The sequence below is a fragment of the Heterocephalus glaber genome, unplaced genomic scaffold (genome assembly GCF_053883595.1).
Source record: "Heterocephalus glaber isolate CG9 unplaced genomic scaffold, H.glaber_assembly_v1.0 deba00001504, whole genome shotgun sequence".
NCBI classification, from domain to species: domain Eukaryota; kingdom Metazoa; phylum Chordata; class Mammalia; order Rodentia; family Bathyergidae; genus Heterocephalus; species Heterocephalus glaber.
Genome location: NW_028258324.1, coordinates 62422106 through 62440929, shown reverse-complemented (window position 1 = coordinate 62440929; position 18824 = coordinate 62422106). Strand labels below are relative to the sequence as shown.

At 39.4% G+C, this 18824-nt stretch overlaps 1 protein-coding gene across 6 annotated transcripts in view; it reads right to left on the bottom strand.

The window, feature by feature from the left end:
* Nucleotides 1-743: 743 nt before the first annotated feature.
* Nucleotides 744-18824, bottom strand: part of Atp13a4 (ATPase 13A4) — a 130058-nt gene continuing 111977 nt past the window's right edge. For 4 of the 6 annotated variants that reach the window (XM_004834765.3, XM_087186691.1, XM_087186690.1 and 1 more), the window contains 5 exons: nt 11365-11536; nt 10489-10682; nt 9318-9406; nt 5904-5984; nt 744-1491 (listed from right to left, as the gene is read on the bottom strand). In XM_004834765.3, coding sequence (XP_004834822.1) covers nt 1279-1491; nt 5904-5984; nt 9318-9406; nt 10489-10682; nt 11365-11536 — 749 coding nt within the window. In that variant the 3' untranslated portion in view covers nt 744-1278. Of the gene's footprint in view, nt 1492-5903; nt 5985-9317; nt 9407-10488; nt 10683-11364; nt 11537-11591; nt 11650-18824 lie in introns of those variants that run through there. The other 2 variants (XM_087186692.1, XM_087186694.1) reach the window with 2 other exon arrangements.

Sequence of the window (18824 nt, the reverse complement as noted above, 5' to 3'; positions counted from 1 at the left end):
GAGTTGGGATGTTGCTCTGCAGCCCACCTCCCCATGAGCATCCGTGAAAACAGCCGGAGTTGGGCATGTGAGATGAGAGGAAACATAGGAGAACACAGAGTCAGGAGAAGAGACCAGCAGACAACCCAAGCACTCCTCAATACGCCACTTTGCTTTCTTAGTGTAAAATACAAGCCAGACAACTCCATCATCTTTACTTGGTGGTGCGCATGGTACCTGGTAACACCTGTGGCACCTGCTGTAAAATGAAAAATGTGGCTACCTTTGTTCAGAATTGCAAAACAGAATGAGCAGAGCATTAAACCATGTGTGAGGCCCTGGTAAGCAGGAGACCCACTGTAGTCCCGGGTCCCATCCCTGTGAAGCGGCCCTCCATACCAGAGTCTGCATGTCCCAGCTCCTTGGCTAAATCCCTGCCTATGAGATCAGAACGGGGGCAGACAAGGGTGTCACTTGGTCATCCGTGTGGTCTCCAGTGTCTTCCTTCCCTGCCGTGCTACACACAGAGTTCTTGGGCTGAGGTAATGGAGCCTCAGACCAAAGCAATCGCTGCTCTGAGGACAGCTGTCCTGGAGTAACCTGGAGCAAGAAAACTCTAGTGTGTGAGGACACTGAGCTAAGAGTTTGTTATTGTAGCATAGGCTGAGTTTATCCTTAATAATATGCAAGGGAAGGACAGAAAGAGAAGAAAAAGCCTCAAACCTGAAAAGTACCACCAAGGAAAGGAAACCAGACAGCGAAACTTGATGTGATGGTTCCCATGAATTAATTTTCCATTAGTGAAGTAAAAGTTTCACAGCGATCTTTAACATGTTACAATTCTATGCATATGCCTAGTATGACTCCCCTCAACTCATTTAGAAAGAAGGTTATCCCAAAATGAGAGATTACATGGGCTGGCCGTGTGGTTCTGGGTTACAGTGTGCTTGCTTAGCATGCTCAAATCCCCAGCACTGAAAAAAAACAAAGTAAAACAAAAACAAAAAGAAAGTACATATTTTCCTCCCTTTGCTTCCCAATTTCTTGGCCCATTGCAGTCCTTAGCCCGCTCACGGTTCAGTAGCTTCCTCCAATACATTTGGAAGCTAAGAGGAAACCACTCTTCTGGGGGCAGTGTTCTTCTCTTAGGAAATATTTTATCAAACAGACTTTAATTTTGTCACTGTGATTTGCTAGGCAGCCCTGAAAGTCCAGGTGATATTGTAAGAGCCCCATTGCTTTAACATCATGCAGTCAGGTCCCTTTTCCCTTGTTTCTCTGTCGGATCAACTGCTTCCTTCAAAGCTGTTCCTCATTGCTCTCAAACACGGGATTGCTGTAGGACACTGCCCTGCCACACCCCGGCACTTCAGAGTAGGAGACCTGGTTGAGCGGGGGCCAGCTGGAATCATTTGCCAAGTTCCTCTGCCATACCCGATACTGGCTTTTTGATCGATAGCCAAAACATCTTTTGATTGCCATCCACAGAGCTCGGTTTTCAATAATAGCCTCCTGCAAAATAAAGAGTTATTTTTTACATTTGGAAGTCAAGTGCTGGGAGGCTACGGCACTCCAAAAGTCTTAATCACGCACCTCTGCATTATCTGCTTGGACCCAGTCTGACAGAGAACTTGAGCCCTGAACAGATCCAGGGTGATTTCGGGGCACAGGTCTTGGTGCCTCAAGCTTTCCTACTTAAGTAACTCTTCTGGGAGAAGAAGAAATAATTTCCAGCACCTGGACATCAAGCTGGAGGTGGCCTATCTCAAAGATGAAATTTCTTTTGAATCTTACATGTGAATTTAAAATCATTCAAATTCCATATCCAGTACCATATCACATCCATATTTGATTTACTATGACATGACATTTTAAAATGCCACCAAATAGTATTACCTCTTCAAAAGCTTGGGCCACATTTGTGCTGTCTTGGCTGTGTCGCCCCACAGTCCTGGATACGGGTCAGTGCAACTGGAACCGTAGCCTCCACTTCTTTGAGTTAGAGCTGGATTCAGATCCCAGCTCGCACACTTACTATGAACAAATTAATGACCCCATCTGAGTCTCGGTGGTTAGAAATGATAATCCTCTCCTTGAGTTTGTTGTGAGGATTATATACAATGCAGGGCAAGGCATAATACATTTCTGAACGACTCACTGAACAAACAGAGCACACCTCATTCGCACATGCCGCCAACCTTCCCCTTCATTGAAATGCATTTTAAGATTTAAAAAAACACATGCATCTCTAGACACATTTTGGACTACCACTGCATTTCATGAGTTAGACCAGGCCTTGAACACAGCCCAAGTTATAATTTACAGTACAGAGTACATGAGAGGTTAGCATATTAATTTTCCATTTTAATCACAGTTGGTCACAAAAGCTGAGCACCTTAAATGTTACCATGAAAGAAACAGGACAAAAACATGAGGATCCAAGCTGTCCCACAGAACTAGAGTGCTTTTGATGTCCAACAGTAGCATCTTTGTTACATAGAAAGAGTTTAATTCATGGGATTCTAAAAGAACTTTACAATAGATAACAATTTTCCTAAAATCCACCGATCTTTGTTGTTTGAGTTTCATTGCCATGGAAAGAACAGAGAATAGCTCAAATCTTTCTCTGAAAAGTAACCATCCTCTGGCAGCCTGCTGAAGACCCACTTGGCCAGCATCAGCTTCTTGCCAACCTCAGGGCTCACCTGGCTGGACCTGTTATTCTACTTTCTCACAACAAAGGGTTTTGTCCCCTTCCTTTAAAGAGAAATGGAATTCTCCTTAGAGCTGGGATAAGGTTGTCACCCTGCTGCTGGTATGGAAGGGGAAATGGGAGCACTGAGAGGGCACCATCCTGTCATTCTACATTGTAAATTACATGCAGGGCTGGAAACCAAAGGAAAACCTGCAGGAGATTCTATTCCTTAGGAAAACTCTACATGAGCTTTTCTGACTAGCCACTCCAGTGGCCCATGCATACTCATATACTTACACATACACACTTAGAAGTAGTAAAAAACGATGGGAATCATTAGAGCCCTCCACATTAGCTCCCACCATTTCGGTAGACAGATGGTGAGACTGGGCATAGCAAGGTCTCATTTAAAGCGGTTTATTTTCTGGCTGATTTGGGTTGGGGTTAGAGTTTTACCTCAGCAAACTTGACGAGAGTCAGAATTTTGCAAAAGGAGGTGGGCCCTACTCTTCGAAACCTCTGTGGGCTACCTGTGTCACAGGCTGGCCCTACAGCGTGGGATCAACACAGCCCTTCCCACAAAGCCTTAGTATCCTCTGATACATGTCCCCAGAGCCATCCAGGGAAAACATCCTTCCTGCTCAGGATTAGCTGGTCTTTCCTGCTCGGCTCGGCTCACTGCATGAAGGGGGAAAAGTGTCTGGAATTCTCAATTGCAGCCTCTTTCACCAAAGCTTCAGGGAATGGAACTCTGAGTGGCTGGAGGTGGCAGTTGAGGGACGTGGCACTGGGGTCGGTATCCTTCTATGTTACTTTTCAATTTAAAAGCCACTGGAAACAAACACTAAATGTTCATGAGTACATCTCTATTTCTTGCTCAACATGAAAAACAAAGAAACTGGTTTTCATGACATTAAATTACCCTCTCTATTTGCTGGTGATGGGCAGGGTCATTTCTTATATTTAATACCTGAATAAAAATTTACTCACCCACTACTAGAATACAGCAGGGCTTTAGGTGCAGTACACTCCAACATGAGCTCTTGCCAGCATCATTTAATATTGTAAAAATAAGTAACACTTGTTCTCTGTTATCTGGATGTCCCTCAAACCCTCATAGATGGGACTTTTGGGAGGTGACAGGGTCATGTGTATGATACTCATCACTGGATTAGTCCACTGATGGTTTTACAGCTGGATATGATGTTGGGAGGTGGGTCACTGTGGGCGTGGCCTGGAAGGGTGTGTCCCTCCTCCTCCATGACCCCTCTCTGTTTCCTGCCTGCCATGCCCTGAACTGTTTCTTCTCTGCTGTGCCCCTGTACCATGCCACCCTTCCCTGAAGCCAGCCAACTATGGACTAAACCCTCTGTAAACTATTAACCAAAATAAACCTCTTCTAAGTTGTGGATGTCAAGTAATGTGTCCCAGCCATAAGAAAGTAACTAAGATATCCTCTTTCTCGCTGGAGATTGTAAGCTCCATTCCTCTGTCATCTTTCTTCCCCAGACATAGTAGCCTATGACACGGTACATGGGAAGCAAAGGCCTGTGGAAAGATGAATGAATAAGGAATGACAGAAAGATCAATAGATACAAGTAAGAAGTAGTAAGTGCCACAAGAGATACTGGAAAAGTGATGGCTTATAATTTTAAATATCTATTGTATGTTTTCCTTGTTCATTTTTTAGGCCTAAATAGCCTTATGGGGTAAGGTGCCTTCACCAGCACCATTTGACAGAGAAATACAGTAACTTGCCCAAAAAGCAGACAGTAAGAAAGTTCTGGAGACAGGATTCAGATCCACGTGAATTAATGGAGCTTGTGCTTTTCACTAAAGACATGCAAACCTGGGAAGGGCTTCCTTTCAGGTGATTAAGAAGACTCTGATACTTGACTACCCTAGGGCTCATTCCCTAAATTCTTCCCTGTCCACCTGAAAGGAAAACAAATAGTCTAAGTCCATCTGTCTAACTTTTGGCATGGATTCCCTTTCCCAGAATCCTCCTCTACTCAGCATCACAAAGACACTTCAAACCAATGAAGCATAAAAGGAAGTCTTGGATCAGGCTCCAGGGAAATTTTAGTTTCCTAATTAAAAAATGCAGATTTGAGGGAATAAAAGCTTACTGCCACCTTGGCTTTCACTTCCTTCCTGCATGAAAACATTTCCATCATAGGGCTATGTGGAAGCTGTCGGAGCACCACAAACAACAAGCACAAGCATGAAAGGCCGCATCTAAGGATGCTGGGAATACAGGCAAAAAGATGCTGATCCCTAACAGCATCACTGAGTCCTGAAGCCACATACTTTCCCTCCTCTTGTTGAGTCAATAAATGCCTTTACTGTCTAAGCTACTGTTAGCTGAGTTTTGTTATTCACCCAATGGAGGGAGGAGAGAGATGAAAAGAAACTATTAATGGGTACAAGATTTCTTATGGGGTGATGAAAATGTTTCAGAAGTAGATGGAATTTATGACTGTACAATTCAGTGTTACACTAAAAAGTCACTGAATTATATACATTGAAAAGGAAAATTTCATAGTGTGTGAATTGTGGTTTAGATCTAAAATGTCCCCCAAAAGTCTCATCTTCAGAAGTGGAACTTTTGGAAGGTGACTGGATCATGGTCACACTGTAATCAGCAGTGGTCTACTGATGAGTTCATTACTGACTGTGCTGCTTGGAGGTGGGTCTGGTCAGAAGAGGAAGGATCACTGGGGGCATGACCTGGGTCCTCTGTCTCACCCCCTCCTTCCTGGCCACCATGCCATGAGCAGCTGTCTACTGCTGAGCCTTACCACCATGCTGTTTCTGCCTTGGAGCCAGCCAACCATGGATGGAACCCACTGAAACTGTTAGCCAATATAAACCTCTCCTCCTTTAGGTTGCTGGTGCTGGGTATTTTTGTCCCAGTGATGGAAGAGCTGACTGATACATGAATCAGATCACAGGTTTTAAAATGTGATTTGTGTTTGAGTCTCTATTTGGTAATTTTAGAAATGATTAGGATCTTAAAGATCATAATTCCATTCTCCCTGGCCCCACTTTACAGATGAGAAAGCTAATGGCTTGTTTGAAACTCATCAGAGCAAAGCACATTGGTCCCAGTATTGAAGGCAGGGAGCCACTTGCAGTGTCGAATATTTGTCCACTAAAGTTGTTACAGTTTCACACTCCTCAGAGCCTCCCCACTGTCACACAGCGATCAGAAGCCTGAGGCACATACCTCCACCAACAGGGACACGAGGAAGTTGGAGCTCAGCATGATGACAATGTAGACCCTCCACAGGGTAGGAGTACAGAGCAGCTGGAAAGAGATGACAAAGCCCAGTTAGTCTAAGAACAAATACATGCTGGAAAATGACCACATCTTCACAGTGCACATTTTCATAGGTCATAAATCACATGTAAAATGCATATATATGTATGTGTACATATATGCATGAATGCATGTATACACACATATAAAGAATGTTCATGGATATTTATATAGAAAAAGGTTTGGAAAATTTATACTGAATAAATCCAATGATTTGGGGATTATGATTTTTGCTTTTTTCTTCTTTCTTTCTTTCTTCCTTTTTCTCTCACATCTGCTTTTTTCTTCTTTCTTTTTTTCTTTCTTCCTTTTTCTCTCACATCTCTATAATTTCCAAATCTCCTAAAATAACTTTGGTCACTTTAAAATTAAAATAAATAATAATAAAAACATTTTTGTCAGCTTGCTTTGATTCCTTTTGAAGAGGGAAAGCAGGCCTGTGGCTTTATTCCCGAGTGGCCCTGAGACACATGTCTCAAAACAGAACACTGGACAGGGCTGCCCTTCTGTCTCCAGTACCATATCTCTCCTCAGTACCACATCTTGCCTTTGAGCACTGAGCCGGGGCTTCACCCTGTAGACGGTGAGCACAGCTACTCAGATTGTGCCCTCACAGGGACACGTGCCAAAAGAGCAAGTGGGGCTGGATAGAAGCTCGTCACCACCTGTCACTTTCCCCGCTTTCTTTGTATTCCTCAGCCTTTGCCCAGGGACAATGCCTGATATATAGGCCGGATGGATGGATGGATGGATGGATGGATGGATGGATGGAGAAAGCCAAGTCCACTCTTCTCTACCCAGCACCATCTTGGACATTGCCTCATACACTGGTGAGAGTCAAAGCTGATGAAAGTCTATGGAGAACGGTGTTCTCAAAATTAAAAACTCAAATGCATTTCTAGGAATTCATCCCAGAACTATATATGTGCATGACGGAGATGATATATTTAAATGCTGTTATGTATGAATAAGGTTATTTTACTGCATCTTTATTTATAATAGTAAAGAATTGGGAGAAAAACTTTAAATGTCTATCAACGTATAAAGTATTGTATATGCATGACATACACCATGTAATATAATAAATAGAATAGAATAGTGTGTTATCCTTAAAAAGAGTGAGGCAGAATTATGTGCGGATATGAAACAAGTACCAAAATATACTGCCACACACAGGAAGCAAGGTGCAGGACTGTGTATGTGGTTGTAGCAATCACGAAAATGTTCCGTTCAGATTTCCTGCTGCTGGGAAAATAAATACATGCAGCTATGAAAATGTTCCATTCAGATCTCCTGCTGCTGGGAAGATAAATAACAGATAGCCTCACTGCTATGCTCATGATCACCACCACGTCCACCCCAAAGCCCTGCTTCTCATGGGCAGCTCAAAGTCTGTAAGTGAGGACAGCTGGGGTTCTCATGAGAGTCACTCTGGTGAGACGGCAGACATGTGTGAGAGGCAAGTTTGGCTCAGCTCTTAGAACTGCAGGGCAGACGGGGACTCTGCTCACCCAGCACTCCTTCCTTGCCTCTCTCCTACACAGGGTCAGCCCCACATCACAGTGTCACACCTTTCCCCACCTGCCCTGGCTTCCTACACTGTTTCCCCACAGCATCTCCTCCAAATAATCTCTTGCACAATGCAGTCCACCTTGACATCGACATCTCAGAACACTGAACAAATGTATAGCTGTCATTGTTCATGTAAAAAGTGGGAGACATACACACACAGGAGCTATATACATACTTCTGTACATAGGTATGAAATAAATGTGGAAGTACTTCAAATCAGTTGGTGTCACCAACTGACCCCAGAGAAGAGCTTTGATGGGTAGGAGATTTTCACTAACTTTTAATTTTTTAATTTAAACCACATTAATATATGCTTACTAAGTGAATTAATATAATTTTTTAAGAGTTAGCAATATCTAGGCGGCAAAACAGCAGGATTTCATTTAAAATGAAATAAACTTCATAAATTAGTCAATACACATTTATAACATATGAATTTTAAAAGACTGAAGAATGCAGTAATATATTTTTTTTTGCCTGAATGTTCTACATTTTCTAAAGTGAACTCATATTTGTATATGAAAAGAACAAACATGATTATTTAAAAATGTGTACAATTCTTTTTCGCAGGATCCTTTGTGTCCCTCAGTTAGTGAGTCCATGGAGGCTCCCAACAACCAAGAATGTTCCCTGCTTTGTTACACGAGAGCATCCAGTCACTCTGTAGAGTTTGCAGATACTAAAGAGCAAATTAAACCCAACGTGGCTTAACTTTAATGTCTGCCACGTTAAGACGTTCTAAGCATCAGGTAAAGTTATTTATTTCCACGAGAAGCTACTCTAATTAATGAAGCCTCTGAACAACAATGGTAAATACACTGTTAGCCAAAGTAATACAAGTATAAAAAGAAAGAAACGAATGTAGATATTTGTTAGCAGGCTCAATGTCCTTGTGAGCTTGTGAAGGTTTTCCTGGTTTAAACCGCACTGTAAGCTATAACTGCTTCTCTGTATTTAGGAACCTAATGCATGCTCTTCGCCAGTCATTTCTTTGCCCTTCTGTGCCATTTGATGTGCAAGGAAGGGTAAAATAAGAATGAATGAGGCCTCATCTTGGCCCTTTTAAAACTTATCTTTGAGATGGAAAGCAGATACTCAAAGCACAAAGCTGAGAAAGCTCAATTTCTTTAGTCCCCTCTTCTGTACTGTGTTTATTGGTGTAAAGGGCATTCAGCAATGGTTATATTTTAATTCAAAAATAAATAGGTTAGAGGAACCAAAATGCATGCTTTTGCCTTGCTTGAATATGTAGAGTTGTGCCTATATGGTAGGGTTTCAAAGTTGTCTCAATATTACAAAATGTAAGAGAGTGCGCCCTTTGAGTAAACTTTCAGACATTAAGCATGAATGTACAGAAAAATATGCTTTTAAAAAGGTAAAAAATGTTAATACAGATTTGAGAATTAACCGACAATGTGTTACGGGCAAAACTGCTTTAAACAGCTTCTAAGAGGAACATGTAAATAGTTTCTTTTTCCCCATTCTAATAGTGGATCTTTTAAAAGAAAAGTGTTCAATGTTTTTCAAAGGCTCTCTTTAGTCTCAGGAAATCAAGACTGGATGGAATTTTATTTCTGCGTCAATTTAAATAAAAAGTGGATTTGAATTCACCATTCTTTTAAACTCAGCCATCACCAAAGTTCATCACTGGTGTCGGATACCTGTGTCAGTGGCAAGTGTGACTTGCTTTTTGAAGTTAGCATGTCACAAAACTGTAAAACATCGTAATATACCAGAGATGAGACTTACATCCAAATGCCTGTACATGTCCGGAATATCGGCAAATAGAATGAATAAACACACGCCCAGCTGTATAATCACCACAAGGACAAATATATCTGAGGAAATAAGAACACAAGCTATCATTGCAAGAAATCAGAATATGAAGTGTCACTTCTGTTGACAGACATACCCTAGATTAACACTGATTAAATTTACTTGATTTCTAAATCCAAACACAGCAGAATAGATGGAAAGCACTCATTTCTCTGCAATGCATATCACTTTTCCAATTTATATACATGTCCTTGCCACAAGCAGAAACTTTCAAATGAATGTTATCAGTTTCAATTAATAAAAGTGGTAAATATAGAGAGAATAACAGGAAAAGGACATTTTTCATAAGTGTTTTGAAGACATCCGAGTACCTCAGTCTCTTTAGTACAAATCATCTGCCTCAAAACCTTTTCTGGAAAAACAAAAAAATGAAGACTGCAAATAAATACAATTTTAATTGTATTTATGTAGAGGTCAGCAGCATCTGGTTGCTTCCTTATCCTAAGAAGGCTAGGGACAAAATAATATCCCCGGAGCCAACAAATTTTTATGAGGATGCAGATTCTTCAACTTGTGTTTCTGAATTATCTCAACTAGTTGAACAGTGACAGTATACAAAAACATGATCCAGAGACTAAATGAGGGACTACTTCTCCTCCTAATACACCTCCCCACCCCAGAACATAAGAAGATAAGAGATCCTTTAGCCAAGACCGTCCATAATCCTCTCTAGGCAAGCACCTCCAGGATGGTCGCCACACAAAGCCATCCTGACCACCATCTTCATGACAGGAGACAGGTTCCAACTGTGTACTGTGACCTTTCTCCTCACCACTCTCAGGATAATTTGGACAAGTACTAAAACAATAAGTCCATCTTCCTAACTGTCCCAAGAAACGTCACCTAAAGACAAATTTCTGGTGAAGATATGGGAGGGAGAAAGTAACCTTCATATTTAATGCCGCTTTGAAGGAAGGAGCAAAAAGCTATGAGAATGAGGCAGCAGAAGGTGTTTTACAGAGCTCCGAGTGGAAGTCAGGAGACACAAGATGAGAACCAACTCGACAGCTGCTTCCTGCATGGTCTGCACAGATCTGTTCTCTCTAATGATCTCTCACCTCTGGTCTCACACAATTCTACTCACAGTTTGTATAGGTGGGCTGCCTAAATGGTTTTCCTTTAGAGAATACAAGAGCCACAATAATGCAGTTGATTGTTCCCAAGAACCATATAGTAGTGTTCTCAAAACTTGTATAGGGACTATTCGCTCCAGTTTTTTCTGGAGCAGTTGGAGAAATGGTTAACTTTGAGGCATTTTGATTTTGCACTGTGCAGGGACTGTAAAGGAAACAAACAAAAAATTAATGAAATAAGATGAAAAGATCTTAGGAAGCATTTGTATCCACAAGACTCAATGCTAGTGTCCAGAGAAAGCACTTGACATTTCTAAATTGCCTGTACTTTGGTAATGAATATTTTGAAAAAACAAGGAAGAAAAAATCAAGCACAGATTTACCTATATTTTGGATATATAGACAGATAGATTCAACCAATTATTTATTCATCACATTGTGTACCCATCATGTGCATTGAAAGCTATATAATAAAGGGATGAGGAAGTTACGATTCTTTCCTTGAGTGGCTTATGATCTCTGATAATTCATAAGTAGAGTGACTCTATAACTTGTCATTGAAAAGGACAGTTGTACAAAGGAAAAACATTAATAATTTCACTTAATCTGGGCTGCTCAAACTGGGGCAGATAAAGCAAACTATAATCCCTGGCCATCCTAAATATAATAGATGGTCACTGGTCAGTATCATGCAGCCCAGGCAAAGACATGTGCCAATAAATGATACCATTAAATTGTGTAAGGAGAAGAAAGAAGTGTTGTAAGTTGAACCAAAGGACTTAAGGAAGCCAAAAGTTTTGGCAAGATGAAAATTCATTTGCTACTCTTCGTGTTGGCCAGATGAGAGAAATTAGAATGTGAGGGTGGAACTGAGGCTTTCATGGTACCTGTGCAACTCCATGGAGTACCAGGGCTGCTTCTGAACCAGGACAAAGCCCACGATATGCATGGCCAGGCTGAGAAGGATGTTGAGGATGACAGAGAGCAGCAGAGGTGGGGAGATCAGCCTTCCTGCAGGTCTGAAAGGCACCAGCTTGGGATAGGCACCATTCAGATTCACTACAAAATAAATTCAAGTTTCACGTTTATGAGAACAAGAAAATGTAATCCTTACCAGAAGAATGGCATAACATCTTTGGCCTATTCATCTGAGGCAATGGACACACCACAAACTGAAGGAAGAAAACAATTAATGGATTTTAACCCAAGTCACAGGAGAAATTCTTAAAAGAGCAGACAATCACAAGATGCCATGTTTTGTCTATTAAGTAGAAAAAACTATTAAAGAATAGGTAATGGAGTAGTGGAATGCACCCTCTCAGGCACTGCTTGTGGAAATGTAAATTGATCCAAATCTTCTGCAAGAAATTTGACAACAAATATGAAAAAATGGAAAATATTCATAGCTTTAGACAGTTATTTCACTTCAAGAAATTTATCCTAAGCTAAAAAATCAAAATGTGGAAAGATAATCACCACAGCATGATCTACAATAAATTATGTACATCTTTACAATGGAGTAACACGCATTCACTATGAAGCAGTGTTCTAAAATAATGACAAATGAGGAATGACAAAGGCAAAACAGGAAGTGTACAGCTCCAAGCTCCCATCCCTCCAGAGAAATACTGAAACACACGCAGAAGAAGCTGTCAGAAACAACTTTGCCAGAAATCTGAAAAACAGAAAAAAGCTAATAGGCAGCAAAGTGAACACTGAACCAAGAAGTCAGCTCTAAAAATGTTGAGAAAGTTCTGTGGCCTCACTCCCTCAACCGCTCAGGAGGAATCTTGAAAATGAAGCCTGGCTTCCCAGGGAGGGAGTCGGTCCCTCTGCGTACAGGGGAAGCCCAGCAGGCTCTGTTCTCAAGTCTCCAGGTGTCTGTGCTGCTCTGCCCTCCAGCTTCCTGTGGAACTGATCACTCATCTCCATTTCACCTAATACGGAATCACTCAGCAGCAACAAGCATTACTTGAAAACAGAATCTAACAACCCACAGTTGCTTGGGGCAAAAGATTATAATAAAGGTTAAAGTACTCACCTAATGCCTGGGAGGAAAAACTACCAAAGCTTTCTTTTTGAGAAATTAAGGTTTTCAAAAACACCTGTGTATACTGCAAAATATAGAAAGCCGTGCACATGCCCAGGGCAAGATGAATATTCAGAGAAGACCCTAAACTTTCAGCTCTAGATAATCTCTAGATGTAGTGCAAACCTGGCTAAGTGTTATATAAGCATCCCAGCTCAGGGCCCATCTGCAAAAACTTGGAAAGATGTTTTCGTTCATTTGATTTTTACATCCAGAGTCCAAGGAAATCTCTGTCAAAATACTACCTAAATAAAAGTTAAAGGAGTAGAGATTTCAGTGACTATACATGGAAACTTACAAAGACTTTAAAAAATAGTTTGAGAAAGTCACTAAATAAACAGACTACTACAGTTTCTAATGGAGAGCAAAACAAAAATGTATCAAACTCTGGGGAAGGAGGAGAATCTGAGTTCCACAGTTACCATATTATAATATTCAACAAAACAAAATAAACTGAAAGACATCCTCCCTGAAGAAACATATATACTAAAATCACTAAGTAAAGGCTTTAAAATAACTCTTAAATATATTCAAAGAACTAAAGAAGCCAGAGGCAAAAATAAATCTAAAAGAAAGCAGGACAACAGCATGTAAACAAAATAAGAACGTTAATAAAGCTACAGAAATTATTAAAAGGAGCCAAAAGAAAATCTGGAGCTGAGAAGTTCAACAAATGAAGTAAAAATGCACTAAATGGGTTCAAAAGCATTTCTTGGCAAGAAAAAGAGTCCATGAATTTGAAAATGGGGCTTGAATTGATCCAGTTTGAGTAACAGAAAGAAAAATGAATAGAAAAAGTGAATGTCTAAGGGACTCGTGGATCAAAATCAAGCAGACTAACACAAATGGCGGGAGTTTCAAAGTGCGATAATAGAAAGAGGAAGAAAGAATATTTGAAGAAATAATGTCAGAAAACTTCCCAAATTCAATAAGACATTAATGTGCACATTCAATAAGCTCAAAGAATTCCAAAAGGTTAAAGCCAAAGAGATTGACACCCAGGCCTTATAATTCAACGATGAAAACCAAGACAAGGAGAAAATTTTGAAAGCATTAGGGGTGAAGCCACTCATTACTTATTGACCACTAATTTCTCATCAGAGAGCACTGAGGCCAGAAGTTGACATGATGACATTTTTAACATGTTGGAAGAAAAAAAGTCCCAGTGACCAAGAATTCTACATCTGGCAAAACTTCCTTCAAAACTGAAGGAGAAATTAAGAAATCCTCAGATAAATGAAAGTTGGATTAGTTTGTTATTACAAAACCTACATAAAGGAAATGAAAAGACACTAGACAACAACTCAAACACTTGTGAAAAACAATTCCCAATAAAGGTAGCAATATAAGTAAATATAAAAGCTGAGTTGTTATATATTTGGTTTGTAATTTTACTTTTTATGCCTACATTATTTAAAAGACAAGTGCATAATAAAAGTAATTATACATTTATGTTATTGAGTACACCATGGATATAGATGTAATTTGTGACATCAGTAACATAAAAGGAGAGATAGAACTAGAAAAGAGCAGTTTTTTCATGCTTTTAAAAATTAAACTATTAGTTTAAACTAGAGCATCAAGGATTGGCTGTTACATGTAATCTCCATGACTGCATAGCATGTAATAAAAAAAAACCCTATAGCTATCATACTCCAGGGTGATATACTGGGAGCTTTTTCCCTTAGATTATAAAGAAGGCAAGGATGTCCACTTTCAACACTTTATTCAGTAGTGCACTACAAGTTCTACCCCTAAGAAATTAGACAAGAACAAAAAAGAAATAAATATCATGCAGGTTGGAAAGAAATAAAACTATCTTTATTTGCAGATGACAAGATTTTGTATATAGAAAATTCCAAAGAGTTCACAAGAAAAATACTATACTTAATAGGAGAATTTAGCAATGATTCAAGGCCAAGATCAACACATAACAAGCAGTTATACTTCTGTACATTGACAATGAAAAAATCAAAAAGGAAATTAAGAAAATATTCCATTTTCAATAGCATCCAAAAAAGGGGTAGTACCTGAGAATATACTTCATCAAGAAAAAAATGACTTGTGTACTGAAAATTCAAATTTTTATTTTGCTGAAATTTAAAAGGGCTTAAATACATTGAAAGCCACTCATTTTTATGAACTGGAAGACAGAATATGGTTAAAAATGTCAATTCCATCAAGGTGCTACATGGATTCAATGTAATTTCCATCAAAATTTAAATAGCTTTTTTTTCAGAAATAGAAAACCTGGTCCTCAAATGTATATAGAATTGTAGGGGCTTTCATAGTTAAAACACCCTTGAGAAAGGGAGCAATGTTGGAAGACTCCAAATTCAAATTTCAGACTCATTACAAAACCTGTAATCAAAACAGCCTGTTGCTAGCAGGAAAGACATACAGGTCAACAGAATAGAATTTGAAATTGAAAAATAGTTATACATCTGGAGATAATTGATATTCAACATGAGTTTCAAGACTATTCAAAAGGGGGCAAAATAGTCTCTTCAAGAAATGATAGTAGGAGAGCTGGATTTCCACATGCAAAAGAATGAGGCTGCACCTCTATACCTCACACCACATTAAAAATTAGAACAAGAATGGGTCAATGACCTAAGCACAGAAAAGGATGGATAGATAGATAGAGATAGATAATTCTTAGGAGAGACATGGGATAAATATTCATCATCTTGGACTTGGCAATAGATTCTTAGTATGACATCAAAATGACATCAGAAGCATGATCAACAAAAGAAAATATAGACAAATTACATTTCATCAAAATTAAAACCTTTCTACGTCAAAGAGCTTTATCAAAAAGGTGCAAAGACAGAACGTAGAATGGAGAAAAAATATTTGCAGCCACATGTCTGATAAGGCCTTAATATCCATAATACAGTGGTACCTTGTTTCACAAACTTAATTCATTCCACGATGCTGGGGAAGACGGCCACGTTCATGTTTGTTACCTAATGCCAAGTTCACAAACAGAAACAAAATTTTGCTGAATGCTTCTGTTTGGGAACCAAATTGTTCATGAACATAAGTGTTCATGAACTAAGGTATTACTGTATATTAAGAAATTCTAGAACTCAGTAATGAAAAAAATCCAATGAAGATATAGCCAAAAGATTTGAATAAACATTTCTCCACAGGAGACATACAAATGGCCAATAAGCACAAGAAAATATATTCAACATTGTTAGTTATTAGGAAAATGCATGTTAAAACCTCAATAAAATACCATTAACATGGCTAAAATGATTTTTTGGATTTAAATATCAAGTGTTGATGAGGCTATAAAGAAATTGCAAGCCTCATATTGCTGGTGAGATTGTGAAATTATGTAATTGCTAGGAAAGTATTTCAGCAATTCTTCAAATATTAAATTCTTCAAATATTAAACTCTATACCCAGAGGAATTGAAAACGAAGAGACTCAGCCAGATCTTTTATGTAAATCTTCATTATGATATTATTCACAGTAGCCAATAGGTAAAAGCAACCTATTCATCACCAGACAAACAGATATGTTATATACATATAATGGAGTATGATTCAGCCATAAAAAAGAATGAAGTTCTAATGCATGCTGCAAAATGCTGATCCTTGAGAACATTATGCTAAATAAAAGAAACTAGAAGCAAAGAGATAATCTGTCTGACTCTATTTACGTGATATAAGTTGAGCAGGCAAAGTCATTGAGACAAAAAGTAGAGGTCATTAAGGATTAGAAGGGAAAATTGCTTAATAGGCAGAGAACCTATTTGAGGTGATGCAGAAGTTTTGGAAATACATAGTGGTGATGGCTTCATAGTATTGTGAATGCAATTAATGCCCCTAAATTATTTACTTAAAAGTAGTAAGGCCGGGAATGGTGGCGCACACCTGTAATCCCAGCACTCAGGAGACTGAAGCAGGAGGATCACAGCAAGTTTGAGGCTAGCCTGGTTACACAGTGAGCTCAAGGCTAGACTGAACTATATAGTGACAGCCTGAAGAAAGCAAGCAAGCAAGAAACCAAGAAAGGAAGAAAGAAAGCAAGAAAGCAAGCAAGAAAGCAAGAAAGAGGAGGTAATATTTTACGTAATGCGTGTTACCACAATGAAATTAATTAAAATATTTAATGACATTAAAACATAGTTTTAACTTTTTAAGTGAGAAAACAATGTATAAAACTACACAGAACATAATTCTAATTTCTTCATTTATGTAGGAAAAAGACTGGAAAGAAAGTCATCAAAATGCTTTCAGTGGTTAACTCTTAATAATAGTATAAAATAAAATGGGTTTCTCTTTGTTGTATCTTACAATGTTTTCTATCCTCCTCACAATGAATATGTTAGCAAAATATTTGATTAATGTGTGCTAAATAGAAAATAACAAAGTTATTTAAGAAAAAGAGAAAAGCTCGGAGCTAGATGCTTGTTCTGGAGATGACAGGATAAATGGGAGGTGTTTTCAATGATCTAAAAAACTTTTTTGAGGGAAAATCACTTCACATGGTTGAAGCAGGGTGCATGAAGTTACACAGAAGTAGATTTGACTTTGCATGAAGGAAAGCCCTGCTAACAGTAGGGACTGTCCAAATGTGTTCTTTCAGTAGACTTGACAGATGCCTAATGAGCTCTTCTGGCATGTTAGGCACTGTTACAGGTACTGGGAATAGACCAGCAATCAAGACCCTTCTCATGAAGAACACCCTCCAGGTAAGGGAGGCCAGCAAAAAGCTAGCGAAAAGAAAGATAAATACCATAATTTCAGATTATGGAAAAGCCAGTGAAACAATAAAGCAGAGTTGTGCAACAGAGAATTACTGTCTTGGTCACTACTTAAAGTGATCTTCTGAGGTAGTGACATCTAAGCTGAGAAATGAATCACAGGAAAAAGTCTAATCCACATGTAGCTCTAAAGGGAGAGTCTTTCGGACAAAGGGCACTGAGCTAACCACAGCTTGACCATGCTCAAGGTTCAAAAGGGCCACCATGGCAGGCACGAAGTGGGGAAGTGATTAGAGGTACACCTACAGCGGGCCAGGTCCCAGTTGTGTTAAGACTCGGATTTAGTGGAAATGGGAAGCTCTTGAAGCATTTTAAGTGAGAGAATGACATACTATTATTTACATTTTAGCAAAACACTCTGGCAACTGTGAAAAGTCCAGGGGGTAAGGATGGGAATGGAAAACTGAAAGCAAGGTCAGTTGTGAAGTTGTTTGAAACCCACAGAGGTGACATTGTTTAGTGACAATGGTTACAATGAAGATTGAAAGAAGGGACTCAGGATATATTTTGGAGGCAAAGCCAATAGAAATTTCTTATGTGTTGGATATAAAGAGTGAAGAGAAGGGGAAAATGGATGACTCCAGATCTTTGACTTGGACAACTATGTAGATAGTTCTACTTCAACAGAATGTAAGCTCCAAGAGGAAAGGAATCTTCTTTTTGTTTCAAGGAAGCAGTAAGTAGCACACAAGAGGGACTCAGTAAGCACATGTTATTTTATTGAGTATCAGATCTGGTAGAATTGAGAATTCTATTTGATCATGTTAAGTTTGAGTCCCGTTAAATATCCAAGGATAAGTGTTAAGTGGCTCTGTATCTAGAGCTCTAGACAGACATCAAGGCTAAAGATATTCATTTGGGATTCATCATCATATAGTAGATGACACTCAAGTGGTTGAGATCCCTTAGAGAGATGGTAAGGATGAAAAACCAGAGCATCTGAAAACAAGCTTTGAAATATTCAAAAGCTTAGAGGACAAGTAAAGCTGTGTCCATTAAAGTGATATAGAGGAGTGTATGGATATAGAGGAATTCAGGAGTGTGGTATCACAAAAGCCAGAAGGAGAGACCTTTTGAGGAAGGAAAAGTGCTCTTGAGAGTCAAGTACAACACGGCAGGATAAAGGACCATTGTTGTTGGTAGCAGGACAGTCACTGGTGAACCTCGACACAGCAGTGTCAGAGAAGGGGAGGCTGAAGTTCAGCCAGCGGTTGGTCCACTTGAGTGTGTTCCTTTGAGCTTGGGAACAAGTTTTTAAACTAAACTGGCATGATCTCTCTTAAGATTATGATGAGAAGACTGAGGAGGGAACATGCGACACCAAGACCAGGAGACTTAAAGAAGAGGCGATGAAAAACATGAGCCTTTGTGCTGTGTCAGTAATGGGTACCCTTCCAGATGGTGATGGCTGGAGCTGGCACTGAAGGGCCAATTGCTGCTGCAACTGCCAGGCAGTCATTAAACCCAGATGTTATTAA